Source organism: Aplidium turbinatum, chromosome 4, assembly GCF_918807975.1.
Source record: "Aplidium turbinatum chromosome 4, kaAplTurb1.1, whole genome shotgun sequence".
NCBI lineage: Eukaryota > Metazoa > Chordata > Ascidiacea > Aplousobranchia > Polyclinidae > Aplidium > Aplidium turbinatum.
Window position 1 is genome coordinate 7,324,304 of NC_137475.1, and position 27,800 is coordinate 7,352,103.

General features: G+C 34.6%; 1 protein-coding gene and 1 long non-coding RNA gene across 2 annotated transcripts; one reads left to right on the forward strand and one right to left on the reverse strand.

Moving 5' to 3' along the window:
* Positions 1-303: 303 nt before the first annotated feature.
* Positions 304-6,811, reverse strand: LOC145769581 (putative carbonic anhydrase 3). The gene is made up of 9 exons (XM_082581239.1): positions 6,629-6,811; positions 5,017-5,182; positions 4,800-4,847; positions 3,816-3,986; positions 3,428-3,579; positions 2,919-2,984; positions 2,623-2,735; positions 1,986-2,136; positions 304-1,649 (listed from the first exon to the last, which is right to left on the reverse strand). Exons 1-9 carry the CDS (start codon positions 6,755-6,757, stop codon positions 1,542-1,544), a joined length of 1,104 nt encoding a protein of 367 aa, XP_082437365.1. The 5' UTR covers positions 6,758-6,811; the 3' UTR covers positions 304-1,541.
* Positions 6,000-10,026, forward strand: LOC145769582 (uncharacterized). The gene is made up of 3 exons (XR_014289020.1): positions 6,000-6,142; positions 6,619-6,833; positions 9,851-10,026. It is a non-coding gene; the product is annotated as an uncharacterized LOC145769582 (long non-coding RNA).
* The last annotated feature ends 17,774 nt before the right edge of the window (positions 10,027-27,800 follow it).

A 27,800-nucleotide genomic window follows, 5' to 3' on the forward strand; every position in this document is an offset into this window, starting at 1 on the left:
TGCCAATCTCGGTTACCGGCCCTGCATCAGTCAGTAGTTTAAAGTCTCTACAAGTATGCAAAGCTGCCAGGAATAACCTATAAGGCCTTGTCAGTCCCCTGGATAAAAAACAAAATCAACTCACCATACCTTTTTGCTTTGTACACTTAACTAAAAGTCTCGAAGAAACTTTGCGAATATAGGTCCATGCTGCCAAGTAACAAAATTTAAAAGTAGCCTATGTAAAGTTCTATCAACAGCAATCAGCAGATATCACAGTTTTTTAAAATCATTAAAGTTTATTGCACATAAAGTTTCGCACAGTTGATTTTTCTTTCAGTAATTTGACGGTTTGTCCAGGTTTCGACAATTTACAAACCTGACGAATGTGACAACACTGACAAACACATATCCTTCATTTCAAGTCGGAGTAAACAGTCTTGAAACCACTTTACTTGGTGCAGATCTTGATCGTGTTAGGTCAGATGAGTGGCACATCTGACAAAGATCAGAATCAGATCTGTATCAGATGAAGTGGTTGTAGCTTACAGTAGACTAGCATGGTGATAAAGATACTCTCATGCACAATACACAACTCATGTTTGGAATTTCACTCCATTTGTGCAAGTTATTGAAACGAAATAAAGTTCTTAGACTTGGGCTATGACAATTTAACATAGCAAAGCTTCCGAATTATAGAGTGATATGGTGACTTTTCATTTCGACATTTTGAAAGCTCTTTGATACATTGGAAGAACAGAGCTTTGCAAAAACAGGAAAATTGCAATAATAAAATAATTTTAAAATTAACCAACACTATAAAAATAACTTTTGATATATGAATTGGCAAGACATTGTAACCCGATTGACCAGTAGGCTGAACAAGCGACAAACAAACTCAAAAGTAGTCTACTGTATAGCACCGTACAGTTGATAGCACAATAAAAAAACGATTAAATAGTTTATTTAACTAGCTAAAAATATGAACTATAGTTAAGTAAACAATTATAATTGTTTATTTAACTCATCAAAAAATGTCAACAAACTGTGATAGGCTACTTCAAAAATTTTTTCATTGTATTTTGTGGCAATCGTTTAGTATTTCAATTTTAACTACCGGAACTTGTTTTCAAATAATAAAAAAAGAACAACGAAACAAAGAGACATCAACAGTATTTGCACAGTTGCGCGTTAGAGAGGGTTATTTGATCATGTGACTGTAATACTGAGAAAGAATGCAGTTTTTGTGACGAAGACAAGTAGAAAAGCTTCAGAAGTCACAATTAACCCGGATACCACAAGATGAAAAGGCTCAGTCTTTCTTGGCCAGCTTTTTCTCTTTTATTCTTTTTCGCATTGCTTGATTCAGCCAAACTGTGATGCTCCAAGTATTTTCTATATTCGCTACCGCATCTGCATATTACGCACAGTGGTACCAAGATGAACACTTTTCCAGCAGTGTCATTTTCTTCGATATCCAAATTGCCATTTCAACTTTTCCCTTTCTAAAACACCTTGTTCACTGTTGGCGTGACAAACAAATATACTTGTGAAGAATAATCTTAGTACACCACTTTACAAACTTCACTGCTGCTTTGCTGAAGTGGTCTAATGTTGTTAGACAAAGGTGAAATCCCATCTTCAGATGTTGCGGCTCTCAGAATGTTAAACTAAAAAAAAACAATAAATTATATTTAAAATTGAACATTTGCACTGGTTTCGAAATCGAATACCTGAAATGAAATAAAGTCAATCTATAGTGCGAGGCCACTTCTTTTGCACAAAATTTTAAGCAAATTGTGTTTTCCTATTAGCCTACAAGTTATTCTGTTTTAGTTTATCAAGTTTGAGCTCAACGGTTTTTACTTTGCAAATTCAATTCTAGAAAAAACACCGATTTTATTTCAAAGCTATAATAGACCCCACTTAGAATTGCCAGTATCACCTTTTGGCTGAATAATTTTTGAAATTAGATATTAAAAACGTGACTGAGATTTTTAAGTCACCTGTGCGAAGGACAGTTGAACAGGTCTTGTGAAAACACTCCAGAGTACGTCCCCAGTGCAAGGAGGATGAGGCATGGACCCCTGATATCGTACAGCACTTCTTATAATTGCTCGATGACTTGGTCTTCTTGAGAGGCTGTCCCGAAGAAACCTATTTTATCACGAAAAGTCGATAAAAAATCTACTGATATGATCTTTCAAATGCGACGCAATATTTGAAAGAACAATGTCATCTTGCTTGCTCATGCGTAGGCGGCTAATCATTCAACTGGTATGAGATCAGCTCAATGTATTTATAGCCTATGTTTATATTTGTCTAAAACAACACACAGGGAGTTATCAGCTTTAAGTATCAGCTCAATACATTGGTGTGAAGTCGACATACTTTTCTGAACATTGCGCGCAGTGGCCAGCTTCAGCAGGCTATTCATGAGCTCAATGATGCATTTAACATGTTTATACTTCCTAAACACTGCACAAAGTTTGTGTAAAGTAACTACAGGTGTGTGTTTGTGCAGTAGCTTGCGATTTTGCTCCATCATGTCATGAAACATTCTCAGAAACACCTGTGTGGGTGATATGACAACTGAGTTAGTAGTTTGAGATGAAACGAGCTATGCACTAAAGAATGGCTTACTTTATGATCCCTGAGCCGTGCGCAGGAAAGTTATCAATCAAGCCAGTGACTTGCACTCGTTTGATAGATTTTAGTAAACTGTCCCAGTTCGTGTTTGCTTGATATTTTCGCTCCTAAAAACAACAAAATGCAATTGTCAATGCAAATTTGATGAATGTAAGTGAAACTGGCGTTTGCACGATTCAACCAAAATTCAATTGAATTAGTTTTTCCCAAGAGTTATTGCAGCAAGATTCTTTTTCACAGGACTCTAACAGTAGTTGGAATTATTGCACTTACAAAAGACAAATTCCTACCTCAAGCATTATTGCAAATGCATGTAGCGTTCCACTTGATTGGCTTCGCCTGTGAAACACTTGCAGCTGTAAAAAACATCATCAAATTATTATTTAAAATCATTTTGATGATTTGTTACCAAAGCAACCACACTAACATCTACTGCAATCTGATTGTTTAAGACCCAGTAAGCACCTGTGGACAAGTTTAGCCCTACAGTTTACACACGATACTGAAATTGTAGAAATTTTTTTGAACTAGGCCTATTTCAAATCCCATATATAGTACAAAATCTGCTTCAAGTCAAAATACTACACAAGCCCGAGACTTGACCGAAACTTTGACTGATAAGCAAATTATCCTAGACTTAAAGGAACAAACAAATCACACACAAGAGCGTGAGCCTCTTTTCAAGAACCATTGTTAGGCTTGTGGCGTACAAAAACACTTCCCATACATCCACGTCCAATGCTCTGGTTTTAAACTTACAAGTTTCTTTTAAACAAAGTAGCATAGGCATGCAACAAACCTCTCCGCTTTGCCTGAGACTTCCAATGGTGTGTTCAGATCCGTAATTCCCTTCTTCACCCCACTTGAGAATGAGATGGTCAACAAAAAACTTTTCATTGTTTCTCAAAAATGTTGTCCACACAGAATTTGGTGACGACGGGGTAATTTTAACTATAGAAAAAACGATATATTTATTTAGGTTTATTTCATGCAGAGAACATTGTATTTGACATAAAAAGTACATCCTGAAACTATAGGCCTACTCTCAAATGCTAAATTGATTTTTAAGCTTTCAAATTTGCAAGATACGTTGCTAGCAACATCATAAAGATGTAATGGTATTGTGAGAAAGCGGAATGGAATATGAGCACTAGTGTAGCCTACCACATTATTTATAATAAACTTACTAAATCGTCCAGTATTTTGCACAATCCATTGAGCGTTAGAGGCCCGCGATCCCTTCACAAAACTATGTTTAGTTCCACAGTTTCGGGTATTTCCGTTAATCGTCACAGAAATCGGCGATTGGCTAACAGCGGCACATTTCGGATATAACTCGTGCCATCTGTGGGGCGGCACTGCAAAAAAAAGGTTTATCAAAATTTTGATCACATACTTATCCGCTTTACTAATTTCGTTCAATAAAATTTACTTTGAAATTGCAAGCAACCTTGCAATTTTGAATCACGTAATGACAGTTTTGTAAAAAGATCTATCAGTTTATTGCATATCGTGTATGATTAGGCCGATATAGCGTATACTTTAGCGAAATAAAGTAAAAGGTTTTGAAAGTTTTATCAAACTCAGCGATGAACAAATTCTTAGCCGGGATAAAGAAAGATGAAAAAGAAAAGAAGAGATATTTTTTCATCATCTGTTGACAAGAGAGGACGCGTTAGACAGATCGTTGTGGTGGCAGGGTGTGAAGGCAACTGCGGCAGTTGGAGGTGAATCCGGCCACCCTCGGTTACGGGGACGGGGGACATCACTGGATTACTACAACACACTACTATTGAATGTTCTTCTTAAAAAAATATTGTACTGACTACAAGCGTGTACCTTAATGAAATGTTTTTTGTCAACCAAATCTTTCATAAAAAGTGTTCATAAAGCAAAATGTCCATTGCTTAAACTAGACACTAAAATATATTATTTACAGCAAACCAAAGTCATAATGCACGATATCATATTCATTACCTCTAAACTAAAAAATAATGAAATTCGTCTATAACTCTAGACTTTGGGCTACAAAAACGTAAAAACTTATAGAGTTGCAGCACTTGATTTTGTATGTTTGCGTCTATACTTCTTATTGAAACACTGCAACAATGCAAAAGAAGATAAAAATATTCTCAGCAACATTCGTCGAGTTCAGCGTAAAATGTTCATACCTGCATGGTCATTGTTTTCATAGCCCCAATTTAAAGATGGATCGAGTTCTGAAACAAAAACAGTTATCGTAAATAAAGTTTTTGCAACAAACAGAAAATCGCATTCAGTCAACTTTCTACACGACTTTGGCTTGTACGCCTTACTTTTGTATGTGATTTTTTATGGTTAATTATAGACTTTAACTATTTCTGATAATTAATTGGTTTCAGACTGTACCTCTTTCGCAAATATAAAATCTTCGATTGTCGCATGAGACATCGATCCATTTCCCTGTTGTGTAATCAGAGGAGGAAATGTTTTTGATCATCAACAGTAGGCAATCTCCTTCAATCTTTCCAGAGGTGTTTGGCTCAGACATAGCCCAGTTTGTGTATCCACTCAACTGCAAAAAAAAGTCCAATCAAAAATCACATGGTTTCTGTAACACGAATATGGGCAAAAAATCCACAACAAGTATTAAATTTTTATAGTTTCTCGGAAAGATATAATATATATGTATGTAAATATCAGATTGCGGATGCAAAAGACAAAATATCACCAAATAAAAAACTAAACAATTTGTGACTTGAAAATCGTCATGTCTGGTTTCCATAATCAATAATTAAGTAACTTTAAATCTTTATTATCAAGTTTTAAATTGTTCGTCATGGCAAAAATAAGATGTTAAAGTCGTGGCACAGTGATTGGAAAGTTATTATTTTTGTCATGGAACTGAAACAGTCATGATCCGCCAGGCTTTCGCAACGCAAAAAACATCCGTTGATTGAAATAGACCAAAAAAATCTATTTCCGCTGGAAATCAGCATGAAAAAATATACATTGTGCATAAAAATACCAAGACAAAAGCTTTTCAGTAAAGAAGAAACAACAATAATTTTTTGCAGCTAATGTCATATTCTTCGAACATAACTGCGTGCAGTTGCTCACGTGACCAAATATGGTTTAATTGCCCTGCACGTTTTGTAGGTTTGATTTATTGCAAAATGAATTAATTTATTTTTTTGATGTTTCCTGTTTGACCTTGTTGGTTACTTAAAAGTGTCAAAAAAATGTAATTTTGCAAAAGTCAAAATTATATAATTACTAGACTAAAAAAGCTAATTATTAGGCTAAAAAGCGTCACAAAACATTTTTAATATTAAGTAAAAAAAACTTCAATTATTAATTTTAATTGTTTGCTTATATTAAAGGGTGTGTTAATGAAATATAAAACAACGCATCAAAACCAAAAGATTTCGTCAAATTTTAATCTAAATATAGTAAAAAAACAAGTGGAAAAAGATTAATATCATATTACAGCCAACATCCGATTCGACCTTTGGAAGAAAAAAGAAGAAACTAAGTATTTTTCAACTTTCGTAATTTTTAATACTTTTTTCAAATATTCGTGAATATGAAAACTGGATTATGAACCACTAATTGCTTCAATTAAAAAATAAATTAAATTAATGTTACGGTATTAGCCTCTTCGCATGAGACAAGCTGGCATATGGTTTTTAAGATTAAATATATTGCCAATTAGATAAAAAAAACTAAGCTCAGATTTTCTGTGACGTCAGTATGATGGAATTATGATTAAATTCGCAGTTTCTATAGCAACATGATATGTTTAAATAATGTTATAAACTTTCAATCAAATGAATTCGATTAGTATTTTTACCAATAACACTTCGAGATCTGTAGCTAATAAAGCCGAACAAAAATTGAAGACGTACAGTATCGGACTTTTGAAAAATCTATAAAAATACATTTTCAGCAACTTTGCACTACACTTTTGTAAATACAACCTCCTTAAAAAATGTTATTAAATTTATAAAGTTTCGCTTACTGGAGAACCGTCTTGCCACATCCATCTTCCTTCGTCTTCTGCATCAGTAGCTCCGACGTAGTATCCAGGAGTAAAGATGTTCGAATCTCTCCATTCCTCTTCCCGGAAGTTGGACGGCGTAGAAATCATTGTTTGAATACATTGCTGGTCTTCTTCGTTCTGAATTTAGCAACACAACAATCAAATGCCAGGAAAGTACTCAGTGGTGGGTGGTGTTACTTAAATGGTGATGGAAGCTAAGTAATGGTGGATTGAGTTTCATTGGTAGGACTGTGGTCTTGCTTTAGGAATTTTTTTTTCAGTATAGCTACCGACTGAATGCCAAACAGTTTCTGGAAACAAGGAGATGCCACGACTGTCAATGAAGCAATTGACCTTATGTTTTTTTTTATTGTTTTCATGTTTTTAAGAGAACAATAGATCAAACATACTTTTTCTTATTTAGCTGCAACGCATCTCACTAGATTAAGGTATTAAGTTTGTTTAAGGTATTTTTCCCAGAATAAAAACAATTATTAAGATAATTATTAATACAAATTTAGCAGCAATTGTTTCTAGAAAACTTATTTCAGTACTATTTCTAAGAACAAACATGACCAGGCCACACTAGCAACCACTGCTAAGGTGATTGCGATCGTATATTTGTTGAGAAAATACAAAAACATTACCCAAGATTTTTGTAAAATGTGTGCAAGATGTGGTTTTCTTAGTGATTGTGCTTTGTGCAACAAGATGATACCACTATATCACCTTTTACTTGTCTTGCAGTAAACGTATTAAAATGTTGCAAACTGGAAATCTATCTCAGTAAACGTTCGTGGGATCCACTAACTGCGAGTTTGTTTACAACTGTTGTTGTTGGCAAAGAACATCAGTAAATATTTTTTGCAATCTAATTTCTTTCCGAATTTAGAAAGCCTCAAATTTTGTTTTGATCAGTTACATTGCTCCATTCCCTTGTAAAAAAAAATGTTTGACGCAAACTAGAAGTGATGAGACTGAACGTTGTTTAGAGCGAATCTTCAGCGATCAAATAACAAATTATCAAAATAAAAATTAGGTTTCTGTTTCAGTAGTTTAAGATACTGTACTGCCTCCAGATGTAATTTTACGTTAGCTTGACTTGGCATAAATGCTTTTGACATCACAACATCCCACTATTTCCTATTTTCATCAATCTTGACGATTAATCATTGGCTCTGGTGCAAAAATTAAACTTTGAAGTGAGTCAATAACTTCACAGAGATCAGGATTTACCAGTATTTTGTGGTCAATGCTCAAAACATTAATAAAGTCTCACAGCCAGCGGCTATCAAACACTTTTCTTAAAACGGAAAAGGTTTGTACTGACGTACTTTCGCAAAGTAGGCCGCCACGTAAATTGCAATAGATTGCCTTGAAACACAATTTTTCAAGACTCGCATTTCGAGGCATTGTATGACGAACACATTGAAGACGTATTGAAGACACATTGAAGACACTTTTGCTTTCGAGAGAAACCTTGGAGTAACTTAGTTGCAGGAATACGGGATCGGATGAGATTGAGTTTAATACTTTAATGTTGGCTTTGTAAATTTCCACCTCAGTTGACAAGTTCAATTTGTTTGTGGAATAAGTCTTGTTAATTTGACACTAAACCTTTGTAAACCACTTTGATTGTGGAAGTAGATGTCTTTCATCTTTCCAAAATTAAGGTTGGAAATAAAAGTGCTTCTTCTAATCTAATCAGCAGTAAAAATACAAGCAAAATTTAGCTCGCGTAAAAACACAAGAAAGAAATTTCCAGAAAAAGTGCTTCATGCATTGTATAGGCCTAGGAAGGTATTTTTATGAAGTAAAGTTTTATCGGCAATTCAAATTAACAGTTTTCCAAGAAATAATGATTCATGTCAGTCAACTCGCCTTTCCTGGTTTGAAAATGCGTTGCGACATTATCGGTACCAATCCCTTCTACTGTAGGCTACTTCATTTCATCAAAAACAGATCACTTCTACTTTGATTTAACGTCTTTAGTCGAAAAATTAATGTAAAATGGAAATTTCATGGGTTGATTCTTAAGTAATCTAGACTTTTTGCTCTCCTGCTATTCGTGCAGCCTTTGCCCTACGTGCGTTTTTGCATTTTTGCGTTTTTATGTGCTTTTTTACATAAATTTTACGACTGTGACTTCCTGTGAGTGGAAACTTAAACTTACCAATTTTTTAAGTGTATTGTCATTTTTAAATACATTACAATCAAGTGATTTTCAGGATTGTTGCAATTTTTAAATTCTACTATCTAACTGACAAACAGTTTCAATATAATCTACATATTTACAGCAATCCAGTTCAGATAAAACATCGCTTTTTAATTCATTATAAAGACGTTCAAATGTGTCTTTACAATATGTTAGAAAGCAAGTTTTTCTGGAACTACGACTTGAAAGGGTTAAAGGTAGAAAATCAAATTTCCTTCACTTTTTTTTTAAAGATATAAATACTTTCTGGATATTTTTGCCAACCAAAAAGCACGCACCTAAAATTAACGATTTCGAGCATAACCGGAAAAGATAATTTTGCTCACGTGGAATAATCTTAAAGCAATCACCCGGCCCACGTGGTTGGTAAATGAATGATGTATGAGTCACTCTGAAGGACTTGCTACTAAAAAAAACGAACACAGCTTTATTAATTACCTCTTAACTTTGCAAAACGTCAATAACGACATTTTAAATCGACAAACTTTTCCTTTTCGTCTGCTAATTGCACGTCTGCCTACGTAAAAACCTGTCATCAATGATTTGGACGCATTCCTGCTTCCCCTCTTAGCAGATAACAAAATTGGACTTTTTCACATTGATTGGTGAGTGAAGAAACTTCAAAGTCTGAAACTTCTATTCAAGGAAGATACATTCAGTATGTACATGTGAGCGGAAAATCAGAAACAAAAAAAACTTTATTCGAATTCGTTGACTATCTTTCAACAGAAGCATTATCATTATCTACATGTTTGATTTTGTCCACTTGGCTATTAAGTCTCACAGTTTTAAGTCTCACTCTATTGACTATTGTTTTTATGCTCTGAAGTTTGAGCACCCGAAAAAATGGGTAAAACTACCTTGCGGTTACTGTTAGCAACATGAAGTGGAAAATATTATGTAAGGGTCTGGAGCGTTATATAAGGCAGTCCACTCTGGTGTAGTCACTGCACTAATAAAACTCAAAACTTCGTCATTGTCTGCAGATATTTCAAGCTGATCTAAAAAAGATGCAAACATGGAAACATGAAAAACAGGAATATTTGCGCGCTTACATTGATGGTGGCGAGCCTTCCAGATTCTCCACTGTGCCAATTTCGGCCCCAGATTTTGCATTTGACCTTTGCCTCTTCGAAAGTTGATTTTTCGTTAAATAAACGTATTTCACGAGTCCCGATTACGTTGTAATTTCGTTGGGTGCATTCTGTCAAAAGAAAATTTGAAGATCAGGTTTAAAACAGGACCTAGCTCGACAAAGAAAAGTATATTCATTATGTATTTGTAGGTTATATATTCAAGATCACTTTTTAAAAACTTGTTTCATATATAAACACTAATTTATAAACGACGGTACTTCTAACTACAATGACCAATAATGTAATTACATCTTCTGCTGTTTTGTTTCATTTAATGATCTTTAGTCGTTACCTTTTCCCAGTATTCCATCACTAAGTATCCAAGTTATCAAAACAAAGTAAAAGTATTCCATTCTTGCTATATGTCTAGTCAGCTTTGTTTTCAGCGAGACTGCTCATCAAAGTGTCATGCCTCACCCTTAAGTAATCTCGAGTATGACTGGAGGCAGCCACAGATTGATAGTTGCTTTTTTCTTTCACAGTCCTTGCCACGTTCGAAAAATGTCTGACAAAATTTTAACATTCTAATTAAAGACTAAATCGGCATTTGAAGATAATGAAAAAATGTTTAATGATCATGTGTTGCGCTGCAGGCGAGGTTCTGATTCGTTCAGTAGTGTGTATTCGATTATGAAAAGTCCAAATATATTCAAAGTGAAATGTAATTATTTGTGCAATCATAACATGAATAAAAAAATCATGCATTTGAATTGAATGTGCACAAACATGGATGTTGACTTTTCATTAACCTCATGAGCGCAAAGGGCGCCATAACAAAAACATAAAAGCTCCATAGAAATCAGAGGCTTAGTACAACATTTAAATATTGTTAAGGAGCGTAAGAACCCGACAAAAATAACAACATGTTTAAAATAGAATGTGACCAGAAAGGGTTTAATAACAGAAGTCTTACAAATTAACAAGAATATCAATCAACCAAGACAAGAATTTGTAGGGTTGTGGCCTTTTCTTTTTATAACTAGGGCCCGCAAAAGTCAATAAAGTCAAAATTGTTTAAGGACTACGTTTATTCACGAATCAAAGAATAAAGTTGTTTTCAGCACCTAGGAGACTGTTTCTAAGAAGTTTATAGGTCAAAATAAAGTCAAAATTGACAATAAAGTCAAAATTTTCAGTAAAGTCAAAATTTGTCAAATTATGGCTTTTGACAAACTTTTTGTGTTTCTTGAGAGTAATTTTTGTCAAAATCCTCGTGGAAGCATTGTAAATCAGGAACTGCGACACAATTAAACAATATTAACCCATGAAAGCAGGAAATATGTCACAATGCCCACTTAGATCAGCAGTAACTTTTATCGCAAATTGTCCCTTGCTTTTCGAAGATCAACAGTTTGGATTTTAGGAATAGCCTAATGACATTTGTAATACAAAAATGCCCAAGGAAGCTAAATCGTCTTCAGCAAAAGTTAGACAGATTTGTCAAGATTTTTCTATCGCCAAAAAATACGACGCACTTTTTATAATCCATTAAGCACCTTAACTTTTCAACAAAACATTACGTTTGGGTCTGAAATTAACAAAATATTATGTTTGGGTTACTGGTATCAATTCAAGGAAGAACTGTGGCCTCTACAAATAAGCAATTTCGTTAGGTCAAAATAAAGTCAAAACTTGATAAAAATAAAGTCAAAAACATTTTTTAGGTCAAAATAAAAATGGCCCTATTTATAATTAACTTTATGAATAAGCATTCAGAACATTAGGCCCAGTCTACGCTGCTATTGTTAGACTGAGCTATTTGAAAATCTATCATGGCCGGGAGTAGAAATTCCACTTTTGAAGTTGTTGCCGAAAGTTCTTTTTCTTGTATGCAAATATAGAATCGTTCCATTTTTATGGTTTCGCGTGGTATCACTGGTATGAGGATCGAAACAAAGGAAATATATCAACTTATGGGCTACACTGGCACAACGTGAAACAAACAAGGCGGCAAAACTTTGAAAAACATTAACAGCTTTTTTCAGTTTTTGGTATTGAATTAGGTTGATACATTTTTCAGTGTTCTGATATATATATATTTTATTTATTCATTGAGCGAAATAATGCAAAAATTTGAACGTTATTTCCAAAAGTTGCTCGTCGACAGCAAGTGCATTCTCAAAGCCCTGACTATAATTCTTTGGTTAAAGCCGCCACTACTTTGCTTTGTTTTTAAATATCCATTAAAGTTAAGTGCTGGCAATTTTTATTATTTTTGGACTGTATTTAACGATAGGTTTTTTTCCCAAATGAGATTTTAACCACTGTCCATCGAGCATAAAATCCAGTAACTATAGTTCAACTGTCGGTGTAAACGCCTGAACGACACACTTTCGTGATAGCTTTTTATTTAATTGAATTTAGTAAATTGAATAATTTACAGCAGTGAAGTAGCTCGACAGAAATTGTAGGGGAGAAAAAGCAACTGTCGGGAGTGGGGGGCGAACACTTTTATATTTGAAATAAAGAGTTTGTTTGAAAATATAGCTCCTAAATGCAGCCAAACATTTATGAAACATCATTCAACATGCAACATAATGTCACTAAAACGTTGTGATAGCATTAAACGCTTTTTTTTTTGTGAAATCAAGATAAAAATTTGGGGACGATTGCCCCCCAAGCTTCCCCCCCCCCCCGGTAGCTACGTCCTTGATTAACAGACAACTACACGTCAACAACAAACGGCATTTCACTTCATCAACCTTGGTGACTGCGCTTGCATTATCGGTTCAAAACCACTACATTCTGTAGGTTTAGCTTATGCGAAGCTGCAAGAATTTTGCCTGTAGAGAGGCTTTCTCTGTGTCGAGTGGAAAGATTCCCACAATCCATAAACGATAAAGGACCTTTCTGGTTTCTCGATCTAATGCGTGGTAATTATTATGAAACTTTAGTGCACGATAAACAAGCTACTCATGTTTATTTATAGAGAACATTATAAATTTATCCTCCAATAGTTTGTAGACATAGGCGTAACTAGGAATTTGCCCTAAGGAAGGAAATGTAAACTGTGAAAAGGCTTAATTATGGATTTTCAGTTTGTTTTACAGTAAGCATCGCTAACTTCTGTATTTTTTATCTAAAATATACAAGTGTTGACATGCAGGTTTCAATTTTATCTTGCAAAAGAGGGAGGTTTTGTCTTCGCCCACCCCCTCCGCTTCCTCGCGTGCTCGTACCATGCAGACGCATAAAATTCACTAATTGTGAAAAGTGTAACCAAATACTTTGTTGTCTCTTTGAGGTACAAGAAAAATTTCTGGATTGCGAGCTTCATGAAAATAAATTTGATATAGTAGATAAACTTTTGTTTGTGAATGAAGCCAATTAATATAAGAAAGCAGTCTTTAAAGTATTGTGTGACCTAAATGTTTTAATTTCTTTTGAAAGGAAAAACTGACTCGAGATCGTTATTTCTTCAAAATTGTAGCTAAAATCCTTCAAAGGTTGCATTAAGTGCGTGAGATGACAATGTTTTTTGCAGTGATTCTTGCTCCTCAAACCACGATATTGTTTAACTGGCTGAACATGAGTGGCTTATTCCTGTTCCTTGATGGATTAGTTTGTTGCTTATTTTACTTGCGCTTTTATTAATAAAGTTGAACCAAGTTGAAAACCTGACTGTCTGGCATCGGTTTATTGCATGTGTGAAACGGGTTAATAAAATCACAACACAATAAAAACTTCCGGTAAAGGTTATTGTTCAGTTTGGCGAACGCAACTGACACATTAAAGCATTTCGTAGTAACTTTGTGTGTAGCAAAACAACCAGACTACTGATGAGTACTAAGAATATACTGTATATTAGCCCTAATAATTTTTGCTTTGTTTAGCCGAAACTAAATTAGTTAATTGTTGTTGCTGTGTGAAGTGGTGGAAATATTGACCGACTGAACTGTATATATCCAACACAGTTTATTTCCATCACGCTTTAGTTTGTTTTTAACCATAAAGATCCCCTCTTATAACGTGGAACGGTCTGCATAAAAATAGTTGTTTGTTGTGGAATGATGGCATTGTCTGTTATATTTATTCAGCATAAATAGTTTGTTGCCTTGTTGTTAATTCAACAAACCACTTTTCTTAAAAAAGTACACCGCATTTATTTATTTACACGCTTTATGTGATATAACTCATGAGTATTGCAAGCTGGTTTGAATAAAGCATTTGCACGTTTGCAAAATGCAAAGAAATTTATGCTCATTTCTATACAGTGTGTGCCCCTTGGTGTAGGCCTGCTATTAATAACAGGCCTGCGTCTTGGACACCAAAATATGGTGCATTTTTATTGTTCAAAACTGCAGTTGATTCTGTATTTATTAAACGATCATGGTTGAAATTCTAGTGAAACTAGTTCTACTGCATATTATGTTTAGAATCATATGCGCGTTTATATTATAGCAGGGTTGCAACAAAATTTTTCTGATAAAATTTGTGCTTTTACATTGACTAAATGTCTGTAGAAGTGGAATCAATGCAAAAAAGAAAGATTTTATTTAATGAAAAAAAAGCCAAGATTTTGGTTCACATAGAAGGATTAAAAAATACCTATGCGTATTAGACTTATCGTTGAGATTAAATCGTTCTCTCAACAAACATTATATGAATTACGAAAGAAGCCTAACGTAATGCAAGTATTAAAAGCAATATGCCAAGATTTTGTGATTTTTTTTCGTGTTTAGCTTCTATACGCTACTTCACAATGTAGCTCATGACTAGGGAACTGTGTTCCACAAGCCAGTGCAAACCACTATTACAACTATAACTCGCAGCATCAGGCTGAAACAGGTCGTAGTATCTACATTGTGAAGTAAGCAACGATGATACTGCTAAAAGCGAAACTCAATCGGTTATTTTATACTACATCGAAGCGAAACCCGCCCGATAGTTCAGTTGGTTAAGCGCATTTACTTTACGAACCAAGATCCAGCACGATCAAGCGCGTTTGGTTCGACTATTGGGGTCTGCGCTTGAGCAACGTATTTTAAAGGCTGCTCTACATTTAGCGGCTACTAGCGAATGGACTAATACACGGACAACAACACTCCGAATAGCGGAATTTTCTCTCTATCAAACTCGGTGACCGGGCCGACTTAGTGTTTCAAAGCCTTTACAAGAAAGGTCTAAGGTCTTAAAAAAGCTTTCTCAATTCGAGGATAGATTCCAACAACCAATTGAAGAACATTTTTGTTTACATCTGCCATACTGTCAACAACCGCGACTGAGTTTATGTCAAAGCTTAATTATTTTTAAGTGCGACCAACTTTTAGCATTAAGCTCAATGCATTAGAAGACATTCACATTTCGAGAAAAAAACACTTAACGAACCTGGAAAAGCTTGTTGCACCAGCATACAGTTTCATAAAACAATAATGAAATCAAACTGCCCAAACAACAACACTATGCAATCTTTATTCCAAAAAAGGATTTGTTGACTTGTTTGTGTGGCGTAACAGAAACCCAAAAAGCATATTCCAATTTCCGCTGGAAAGTAATTCAACACAAACAACATCTTCTTGTTTAATCTTTCATGCATGACGACTTTATTCGCAGGTCGTGTTCCGTTTTAAAAACGAATATAAATAATTTATAAAAACGTGTTTACAAGCGGCAAAACTAATTAAAACATCACAGAGAAAGAGTTTGTATTGCAGAGGGACTGTTTGGCTACTAACGTTTTAAAAGAATGAAGAATGAGGTCTGAAAGCTCACGGTGGAGATGTTAATAAAAGCGTATCTGAATTTGAACTATCTGAACGTATCTGAACTGAACTATCTGAACTGAACTATCTGAACGTACCTGCTCGGTTTTTGTGCTAAGTAACCTTGTGCAAACAGTATTTCATAATAGTTCTTAGCCACGATAATCAACATGTTATAAAATCATACATTGTAGAAAATTAACCTTTTTTGCAGAGTTTAAGACTCCGCATGGGTTATAATGTCAGCAAATCTAAACGGATTCCTCCAAAGTCTTATAGATATGAACAGTTTGAAAATCCTAGATCGATTAAAGTTGTTCACGACAGCCAATATAAAAGAAAGAAAAGTAGCAGACGGAGTAAGAAGCAGAGAAATCCTCTCCAAGAAGAATATGCTGCTTGGTTAAGATCTCTGAGTCTGGACTCTGAGTGCCATGAGCATGAATCTCCAAAAACAGCTTGGAAAAGGAATCAAAATTCATGGCACAAAACCATTCAAAAGAAGGTAAAGTGTTCAGAAATGTTTGATGAAATAGAACAAGTAGGCTATATGTCTACAATCAATGTTTTTTCTCAGGCTACTCTTATGTCTTCTCTTGAAACTAGAGTTGAAAGCAATCAGTAAGGTAGGTTACCTATACAGTACGATATGTTACACCTGATCACAAATACATAAGCCCATACACGAAAAATCTATTTAAAGGTGAAACGTTTAGATTTGCAAAGTGAATAGCGATTTTATTTCGATCTCAAAAAATAACTAGAAAACCTCGGGTCGAATTGCAACTGGTTTAAATTCTTGTGTTTCTTCTGTGGTACGAAAGCTGAATCAAGAAAATGAAATATCTTCTGACAGGTGTCAAACCCACAACAATGCTTGATATGAATGATTCGGTTACAAGTTTTGTAATACAAAGGAATTTATTTTCACACAAGTCAGTTCAATCATAAACCATTTAAATCGATTTCGATTAGCTGGTAGCTAGATCATTTTTAGTTAAGATTTGCATTGTGAAGTAATTTGTTAAGATTTGCATTATTCAAATAGAATCATTTTCAAATGGAATGTTTCATTTCTATTTGAATAAGCTTAACTGAAGATGATCTAGCTGATCGAAATCAATTTTAACTGTTTGTGATTGAACTGACTCGTGTGAAAATAAATTAAGAAATAAATTCCTTTGTATTACGAAAGCTGTAGAACAGTTTTTACGACTTGTTTGATATGAACGTCAAGAAATCAAGAAGCCACCATCTTGTCCTGGCAGAGGTCGTAACTTTATGAAGACCCCTTACCTTGTTTAGGGCTATATGTGCTATATGTAGGCTATATGTGCTGTAGCCTATGTGCTATATGTGCTGTAGGCTATATGTGCTGCATTGTGGCCTGATGTAAAGCAACGTACGGTTACAAAAAGTTTAAATCGTGTGGGTTCAAATAAGGGTTAAGGTTAAAATTAAGATACACCCTGTACCCTGTTAACTAATGTAGAGCAGCAGAAGCATATCGAACATATTTATGAAGAACAGGTAGGTTACTGTCGGAGGACGATTTTAATTAGCGATGTAGGACTTGAAGCTCATCATTGTGACAGGATAAATTTTGATTAAAAATTTTGAAAGAACTAAACAAAGAAAACCGGTTAGTAAATTTGAAGCATCTGCTTTTTTCATAAATCGATAAAACTAGCATTTGCTTTTGGCGACATATTACCAAGTAGATTGTCTGCATTTTTCATTTACTTAATAACCATCCCTTCCTTTAGCCTACCTGTAAAGTCAGCAAAAAATGACAAAATATTCTAAATCAGGACAACATGTTTATCCTTGACACGCAAACGCCGCGTTAAGTTCTTGTCTATGTAGAAGTAAACAGCTTAAAAAATGCTCAGTCATTTTCTAATTAAATTGCATTATCATTTGGCCTACTTGCCTAAGTGACCCATTTTACCTGGAGATTTTTTTTTTATTTTAAGTTATTGTGTATTTCACCCTTTTCTGGCTGCTCGAAAGTTCTTGTTAAATTAGAGTTTTGTGGTCACTGCTCAGACTAATTTGGGAGGCATTGTCTAGCGTTCACACGATTACAACCCCGAAATAGATTTATTCTATGTTTGACCCACACGCCATTTCTTCTGATCATGTTCACCAATAAAGTGAACTCTATTCAACATAATCAGACATCGGCCAGCTGATTACTTTAAGCGTGTAAATGAAGCACTGCAAAGTTTAACATTCAAATTTTAAACGAACAAGAACCACACGATTTTGATCTCGTTCTGATCTCAATCACTCACAATCACTTATTTGTTTACATTTGACATTTAGACGTTTGACTTGAAATTTAGATTGTGATTTTTGACTATATTTTATTTTAATTTTAGATTTTTGACGTCTTTTTCCAATGATGCGCTTCTCATTATGTCGCTAAAACATGAAATTTTCTGTTTTAAGAAATTAGGAATTTTTTTTTAAGTGTTATAAGAAACAGCTAGTCTTAAAACGCGAAGGTTTGATTTGGGGCTATAGAGGGAGCGGCCCAAAAACTCACTTTATTTTCTTACCAAATAGTACTTTTATCTCAATTTATTGAAAGCATGCTCCCAAGTCTGCTCCATAGACCAGACCATGCGTAGCAGTCTTTCGCCAACGTCTGCTGTTGGTTGCATACAAAGTGGTGAGAGCTTTGGTACGACGATCGAAATGGCACCGGTTCGACACCACTCAAAACCATGTGCCTGTGGCGAGATATTTAATGACGTACTTGAAGGAAGACGCGAAGATTGGCTTTCTCACTTTCCCCGCCACATAATCTAAATCTTCAACGACCAGGCGTAAACTTGAATATCACTAAAAATGTTGCATTCTAGAGATTGTTGGAAACACCTGAAGGACAAAAACAATGGCGAATAAAACTTTATTTCGGGTCATGATAGCCTTCTGTTTCTGTTCAATATAGTACACTGCGCTTGAGCAAAAATGCCACAGTAGCGGTGTTCCAAGCCGCTAAATTGTTAATTATCAGCTATTCTAGGTCTACTTCGGTGAATTCAAATTCAAGAGATTCACGAAACAGTCTTCTGTTTTATTAGGTTTCTTCATTATTGAGGTCAAAAAAGCACAGACAAGAAACCATGGTTTGGCCACAACAATTTCTCGATGACTGTCTGAAGGATGGAAAAAAGGACAAAGTCAAGCCTCCAACTGTGAGACTGGCGTTTGCCGATGAAACACAAAGAATGGAAGAAATACGAAAACAGTTAAACCAAAGTGTGAGGTATTACGCGACAAACAGTTTTGAGATTTTTTTTCGGTTAAATGTAGGCTACAATAAATTCGATGTACACTATTTTTGACAATTGTTCAGAAAGAGTAGAACTTTCGTAAAACAGTTTAGTTGATAAAGTTTAAATCAACAAAAGTATGACTTCGATATACAAAAATCCACTGCTTTTGTAACCGCCAATCTTGTGTGTTGTTAATTTTTTGCTAAGCTCTTCCTGCAATCAATAAATTATAATCTCAATGAACGCACCTTAAAGTTAATTAGATCTACAGTAAGAGCAATATTGTACGTGCCCGCGAACAAATTTTTGCAGCCTGCGAGCTTCTCAGCAGTATTTAAACAATGTCTTATATTTGTAACAACATTTTTTCTGAGCACATGACTTCTGAAAATCACGCTTGCAGCTAAAACAATTGTAAGTTTCAACAAAATTTAAAAAATTTTATGGAATAAGACCAAAGGTCCATTAGTAGGCTATTGCAGTTTAGCAAAAGTAAGTGCAAAGAAAAATATTGGGTCTGAAAAAAAAAAAATTAATGCAAAGATTTTAAAAGCAATTTTGCTTTTAAACGCAGACGTGTTTCTAAAAATTTACTATAAGCAGCTCCATTGTTATTCAAAAAAACATTAATATAAATTTACTTTTGATCCAGGGAAAAGAAAGAAAAAGCATCTCACAGACAAAATGTAAGACGGAAAAAAGTTCATCCAAATAAACGAAGCTCTCTTAATTTGGAAGAAGATAATCTGCAAAGCAGCCTGTTTTCAAGTCGTAATTCAGGTGGATTTTATATTCTTTGAAAGCACCTGTGTATAGATTTTAGTTTTAAAGGTTTTATTATTTTTAAACTTACAGTATATAAAGTTCAAGTGGATCTTTCTTCCAACACCGATTCGGTCACCGTTGTTCAGCAATAGATTACAATAAGTATTCCCAGCTGCGTTGATAGGTGATGCGGGGGTATCTTTGGTCCCAGGCCCACCATGACTTTAGAGGCCCGTAACATTTCCCATGGACTCGGGAACGAACAAACCCCCCTCGTATTCTTAGATGTAGTGCGTTGTTCTTTGAAATGTCTTCATTTGAGGCTTGAGGATCTCATTGGTACCGGGTCCAAATTATCTTTTCAATGGCCCTGAGTATGGTTTGGTTTTAAATCTTTATCCTTGGACTGACAAAGCCTTGATAGGTTATTCCTGGTAGTTTCGCAAATTTGTAGAAGCTTTTAACGCAGGTCAGTTACCGAGATGGGCAGAGTGAAGTTTTCCGATCGTTGAAGTGTTGTTGCTGAGGAATTATTCCATTCATTTGGTTCCGCTGAATGGAAAGCAGTCCTGAAATGCGTTGCTCAAGCACACACCCCGAGAGCCGAACCAGCGCCGTGTGATCTTGAGCCGGGCGCTTAACCACTGAGCTAACGGGGCGGACAAATGAGCTAACTGAGCTATCCGGTAACGAGCACTGGACGCTAGAAAACCACGTCTAAAAAGTTGTGTTTTTACTACCGTAGCAGGAAAACAAATAAATGAACAAAAAATAAAAATATTTAATAAACGAGACAAATAAATTAACCCCACAGTTGAAAGACAGCAAACCTTGAACTCTTGGAAATATTGAATGTACTTAATATTGCTTTTAATGTAAAGGATTATTCTGTAATTTTTTCCGTATTAATGCAGTCTTGACATGGGATCTTTTTCCTTTTTTGCAGCTACTATAAAATCAAGAAATGACATTATGACGTCAGAATACGCCTCTACAAATTATTTGTAGCTAACAAGATGAAACTCATTATAATGCCTATTCTAAGTGTAGTTTAGCCCACGCAGGAATTGCGACTACTTTATGTTGGAAATCCTTTTAGACTTTTGTTAAATTAAAAAGCGTCTTCATTCTTTTCCATAGCCTTAGGGGGGAGTCTATTTTAGATGCACTGGCTGTTTACTAAAACTTTAAAATGATCGTTTATTTCCATCTACTTCGATCTGCAACGTCAAGCTTTAATCAGCGACAATTTGCAATTTCAAGAATCAACAACACATTAATGATATTAAAATATTTCTTGTAGAGAACTTGTGTACACAAATAAATACCTAAATGAATATGGTAGAGATGTAATGCTTGCTTTGTGAAAGAATTCATACTGCACATTCATGGTTACCGTTTCATTGCTTCATGAACAGCTCATTACAACCATTCAAAGAAGACGATAGAGACAATCATAGATTTAGATTTGCCACTTTTAGGCCTGTGATTTAAGTTTGCTGTAAAGAGCACAATCGATTTTTGTACGGAAAGCTACCTCACAAAATTTTATTCCTTTTCACAAATTATGGAGCAGAGTTCTCTTGACTATATTTACCCATTTCGGAATTTCTGATATAAAATAAATAGACAGATAAAATCAAGCAACCACACGGCATTTAACATAATACATTCAACTGAACATAAACTATAAACTACGAACGTTTTCGGCCATACGCATGTTAGCCCTTTTCAAGAAACGAAAAATAACAGATTTTATATCTACATTGAATATAAATAACTGATCTACACAATGACAAGAAAGTCACCTCTTTGCTAAAATTGTAAAATAAACAGATGTTAAGAATTTAAAAAATATTTTAATTTCGAATTGCCGCCAAAATGCTATTATAAAGTTACAAAAGAAAAATTTAAAAAACCGCAAGTGGTTTTAAAATGTAACGATAAAGATAAAATGTATCACAACAAATACTAACACGTTCGAAGCTGTTTCTGGAAACTGCTGGTGTATGCAAAAGGTCAAGAATTAACCTACTTTCATTGCGACCAGCAAATATGCTCATGAGCCAAACATTCCGAAAAAGTTTTTCATTTATTTTTTGTAATCTTTGTTTTGTCTGGTAAGAATATTGGAGATTTCTTTATGCCACAAAATAGGCCTACTTAATTAGTTAAAATTGATTTAACACTTATGTAGGACTACTTGTCTATTTAGAATGTTTTAAACTTACTCTTTATACAAAAATTACAAGCCTTTCAGACCAGTGAACTTTTGACAGCAGGCAAAAGCTGGTGCTGAAACAAGCAAATTTTCGAAATGAAGTTTGCTATTAAACCCAATTGTTCAACTATGATGACAAAGGTGATGTTTCAAATACTATACTTTATCAATACACGTTTGGCCTCACCTAAAAGCATTGAACTTGAAAGTATGTTAATCTTTTGATGATAGCCCATCATTGATTGGATTATTTACTTTTACTTGACTAACTTGCTTCTAATGCAGGTGATTGAAACAATTAATTGGTCATTCATTCACCACATCAAAAGAATGAGGTTAAACGACTAAGGAAAGAGAAAGACCCAATTATATAACAAACATAAACAATAACTTCCAAAGGAAAAACTGTTGTCTGGAAACATACATCTTCTCAACATCTTTGGAAAATTTAAAACCTTTTCAAAAAACGAACCAACGTGTGACTATGATTGGCTCCATAATAAAATAAATTAGAAAATGGCTAATTCGAAGAACTTACAAAGAATCATTGTTTACATCTTCACTAGAAATACAGTGAACTGTTTAAGACAAAAAGACACCCAACCGTTTTTTACTAAGCGAGTTCTTTGCCAAGCCAAATACCAAGGCACTTTGATGAAGTGGGTTTTTAAAAACTCCACATCCACGCGATAGTGTAGACTACAAGTGACAAAAGAGCGTAATACCTTGAGGCAGGTGAAGTTATTCTTTAAACGTTTTTATCTTTTACGCATTGCTTTGAATAGCCTACTAAGGGTCAAGTTATTTTCTTGAAAGCTCAGATTTTCGTTCATGCTGCTTAAAGGTTTTTTATGCTACAAATGTGATCCATATAATTTGAGGATTACCAAATTTTCCTTTTCCTCTTTGTTGGGCTTTACAGTATGTCAAAGAAATTAACGAGTATCTGTAACTATGCTGTTCAATACTTGCAAGCCAGAACAAAACCTCTATATTTACTGTAGACTACTATTACTATAAACAGACATAACTAAGCAACAACACTACATTTAACATTATAAAAACAAAAAACAACAAGCGAACGTTTTCGGCTAGTCATATAGCCCTTTTCAAGCCTATAAGAAAAAATACATTATTACAAGAAATGCTAAAGAATCATATAGTATCACATATGCTGTGATACTATATGATTCTTTATAGCTGTGATACTGTTTATAGCTTTAATGCTGTGATACTATATGATTCTTTAGCATTTCTTGTAATAATGTATTTTTCTTATAGGCTTGAAAAGGGCTATATGACTAGCCGAAAACGTTCGCTTGTTGTTTTTTGTTTTTATAATGTTAAATGTAGTGTTGTTGCTTAGTTATGTCTGTTTATGGTTTAAAAGAGTTACCTCTCTACCCAAATTGTACTACTATTACTAGTTCCAAATCAATAAATCCTTAGAGACTCAATCAAAAGATCATTTAATTTCCTTTGAGTTGCAACCAGGTCAAGGCAGGGACGCATTAAAGCTGCTGGCCGAGAGATAGTCTCGATTAAAAAAAATCAATCAGAGGAATATTCTTGAGCATTCTTGCCAATGATGTCCCAGCTATCTATTAAAAAAATCCCCTTTCACAATTCGCGTGCTTCGTCCTTCTGTGAGGAAAATGCAAGTAGCCCATAGAGTTGACAGGGGTATCAAGGGGTACTTTGGATCAGGGATAGAGATAGTTTTAGGAACCTTTCAAAAAGGTTCGAAACTTGATGAGACTACGCGTAGTCCTTGGTTGTAGTGAGTTTTTTTTTTTATAGAAGTAACAACTTAATTTGGGGCCCGAGAATTTTGTTGGTACCGAGTCCAAATTATCCTCTCAACGGCCCTGCAAGTTGCCTACCGTAACCGACCTGATTAATTGAAGTCACGGTCCTGGTTTGTCAGATTTCGTAGGCATTAGACTTCGCAGCCTGATTCTTTTCTGAGTTTAGTGGCTCCCTAGTTTAGCTGATCGTGTTCCAGAAGACGTTTTGAAAGTTGGAGCGAAGATAAATAAGATGTCTCGCCGTCTATTTCTCTCCACGTTTGTAAACCATAACTTCATCTTTAATAGCAAGCCATTGAGATACTAACGTAGCTGAATAGGCTGCCATCGATGTAGTCAATTGGCTATTTCAATGCATTTTCTATCCCACTCTTAATTTTCGTGTAAATAGTATAAAAATTTGCAGCTAGTTTAATATGTAAAAATTGCTGCTTCAGTCAAGATTTATACCACTTTTGACAGAGAATTGGAGAAATGTTTATTTCAGTGTGTTTTTGAAATCTAAACAATCATGATGTTGCAGTGTCCAACCGTTCGTCCATCTCTGATTCGAAGACAACTGATCAACAGGTAAGAGTGTAAACATTTTATCGATTACATGTCATTGGTTAAAAAGTCGTTCATGGCTTATGTGCATATTCATTCATGACCAGATGACCTAGGTCCAAGAGTATGCAAATTGTGTCCATAAATAAATGAGTGAACCAACGGGTGCAATTAAACGTGGATCAAATCCATAGACTATACGCCTTTCACAAGGTTGTGGGTAAAAGTGCAAGTGGTAGTGGGTAAGTGAATCTCTTGGTAGAAGAGCACTCAAAATCGCAATTCTAGCGACATTACAATTAGGCCTACCTGTGCTGAAGTGATTATATTTGATAATGCCAAATTATCAAGTTAAAAAAAGCACGTTTCAAATAGATTTGAGTTTAACAACCACACAACAACGAAAAAATAGTCAATAAAGTTTAATTAAAGCCCAATTTTGAATATGCATTATAATTAAATAAGCTTAAACGTTTCGTTTTTTTTGCATTTCAGAAGTACAAGAAAAAGATTAGTGCATCCAATATAAGGTGGGTATAACACGTTGCATTGTTTTTTAATAATTGTTTTTGTACATCATCCCTGCTCCGATGTTTTGTTTTATACCGTTTTCAATCGTTTCATATATTGTTTCAAGTAACAACTGTTTTCATTTATCATAACAAAGAACTGCAAAAAGTTGTGAAATTATAGCTGCTGAATAACTTGTTTAATTTAGCTTGCTGCAGTTTAGACTAAGTTATGTAAGTCAGAAGTGTGGTCGCATGCTCAGCAAGTGGTACCATTGAACAACCCAACTTCAAGTGCTACTAATGAGGATGTAGACCGTTCGGTTCCAGTGGTGACCACTGACCATGTTAACAGTAAACCCCCTTTGTTACTTGTACTTATTTTTACTAGTTTGTTTCATTCCTATTATCACTGTTATTGCATATAACCTATTATAATGAGTAGGCCTATTACAAATGGAGTATTATGATGTTCTTTGAAGTCTAATTGGTAAAATTGCAATCTAGTCGACTGATATAAGTTAACTTATCGACAAAAATATAAAGAGTACAACATTAAATTGGAAAATTCAAGTTCTTTCCATTAAAATTAAATAAACTTGAATTTGCCAACTTACAGTGACATATCTCTACTTTTTTTGATTATTTTATCACATTATGCACCCTTTTGGACTATTGGTTAATTCAAAAGAAGATTTTAATGAAAAGTTTGAAGATAGAAGTTTTATTTCGATAACTTATCGATGTCTTGATTATTTCAGAAGAAATATTTCAGGGAAGCAAAAGTACAATTTTTTTTCCAACAATTAAATTTTAGACAGATTGTTAATGCAAAACAACGATCGTTTTTATTTTCGTTTTTTTTCTTTTAAAACACATATTTTTTCCAAAAAAAACAAACAAGCACAACAAAAACGACTTACATGTCCAGGGCCGGATTTAGCAGTAGGCAGAGTAGGCAGTTGCCTAGGGCGGAAAATTATTGGGGGCGGCAAAATATACGAATATATTACATTGATAATACTGTACGTGAATATAATAATTCAATATGTGCTGCTTAGCGCTTCTTTTATTTATCTGTCTCGCTTAGTATGGAGGACTAGGCTTTGTCTGCAATTTTTATTAATTTTTGTTCGGTTTGTTTCATTGTTAGTAAATTTAAAGGAGCCTGGAAAAAATGCTTTTAGTCAATGTTAGGTTGATGGAAAAGTTGCAGGCTATTTTGTGTACGGTACTTGCCTTGATGCTTAAAGTAGGCTATGTAAACAATGAATGATCTCACATTTTTGAGCATTAACTCATCTTTACTTGTTTCTACAGACTTTGAAGAAATTATTGATTTGTTTGCAAGAGAAAAAGCCCGCCGGAAGCGATTTTAAACAATTAGTTCATTATACAATGACTTTCATTGATGTAGCCTATTCAAATAAACAGTGCAAATAACTTTTTTGTAAGGAATTGAAAATATAAATCGTAGCGCACCATCGAACAATTTTTTTTGAGGGCGGCACTTTTCGTATCTGCCTAGGGCAGCGCTTAGGCTAAATCCGGCCCTGTACATGTCTATTGTCTAGTGAAGCTACATGTGCCTGAAAGGGTGCTGATCTTTTCTGCACGTATTTAATTTTTACTTGTTTGTTCACTGTCGTTTTAGTTTGTACGAAATTCAGCGGAGTCGATCGTCTAACCTGAATAATCCATATGGTTCTTCATCAAATGAACGGTCACTCCATCATTCAAGAAACTCACATGGTATGTAATAGTAATAGTACTATTAAGGAAAGCACGGAAGTTGGGTTGTCTAACACGAATTCAACTTCATGTACCAATGGAATGCTACAAGAGCTTGCTGGAACGCGGCTCTGGTAGGGTACATCTCTTATAAGTAATCCCTGGTGAGATGTACAGTTGAATAAATGCATATACCAAGAAACAGCATTATTTGCAGTTTTTTTTAAACCCCCCTCCCATGATTTGCTTGTGCTTACGCCATTGGCCAGAAGTATTTAATAACACAAGAGTTATGTTAAAGTAAGTTTGTAAAAACAATTAAAAAAAACTAAAAATTTTTGGTAGAAAATAAAAGCAACGAAATTGTAGGGTGTAGTAGGCTAATTGGGAGGCAATAGAAAGGATAAAGATCCCTTTGTGCCAATGAGTAAAAGCTATGATGCAGTTATATAACATAGGCAAACACTCAAATTGATAAGGTATGCATTTGAACAATGGATGTGCCATGAAAAATAACACAGTGTATTGGCGTATATGGGCAATGTAAAGAAATAAAGTTGAATAAATTGTTATCTGATTAGCTTGCAGCAGCAAGGTGAGACACAAGTACACTATCAGTTATATAACAACAAAACGTATCCAGGACGACAAGTGAACTAAATATAGAACTTTGATGGAATTTTATAGTTTTTTTTTTAATTCAAAACTTTTGTAAACTTACGTCAAGTTTTGTTCAGTTATATAATAGATTGAGTTGTACATATATCGAGTTCCATTAAGGATAGGGGATCTCCTGACTAAGAAGCAGCAGGCCAGCGATTCTCCATCAAGTATCAATAAATTAATCATTGTTTATTACAAAAATAAATGGAAAATCAGCAGAGCCCTACTGGCATATGCATTTCGCTCTACAACTGTAGAGCATCATTAGTGCCTAAAAAGCAAACATACGAAAGCATTACCTAAAATACCTCAATAAATAAATAAATAAATCTGTAGTAGCCAAACTAAGATACTGGCCAAGACTAACTAGTAGAATACTGCGTAAAAATTTATACTGCGTAAAAATTTACAGGTTGCGTAAAATATTTATAGGCAAATTTAAACTAAACTATACGAACCTAACTACTGTGACAAAATAAGATTAACAAAATAGCGACAAAATAGTTTCATTTTTAGGCACTAATGATGCTCTACAGTTGTAGAGCAAAATGCATATGCCAATAGGGCT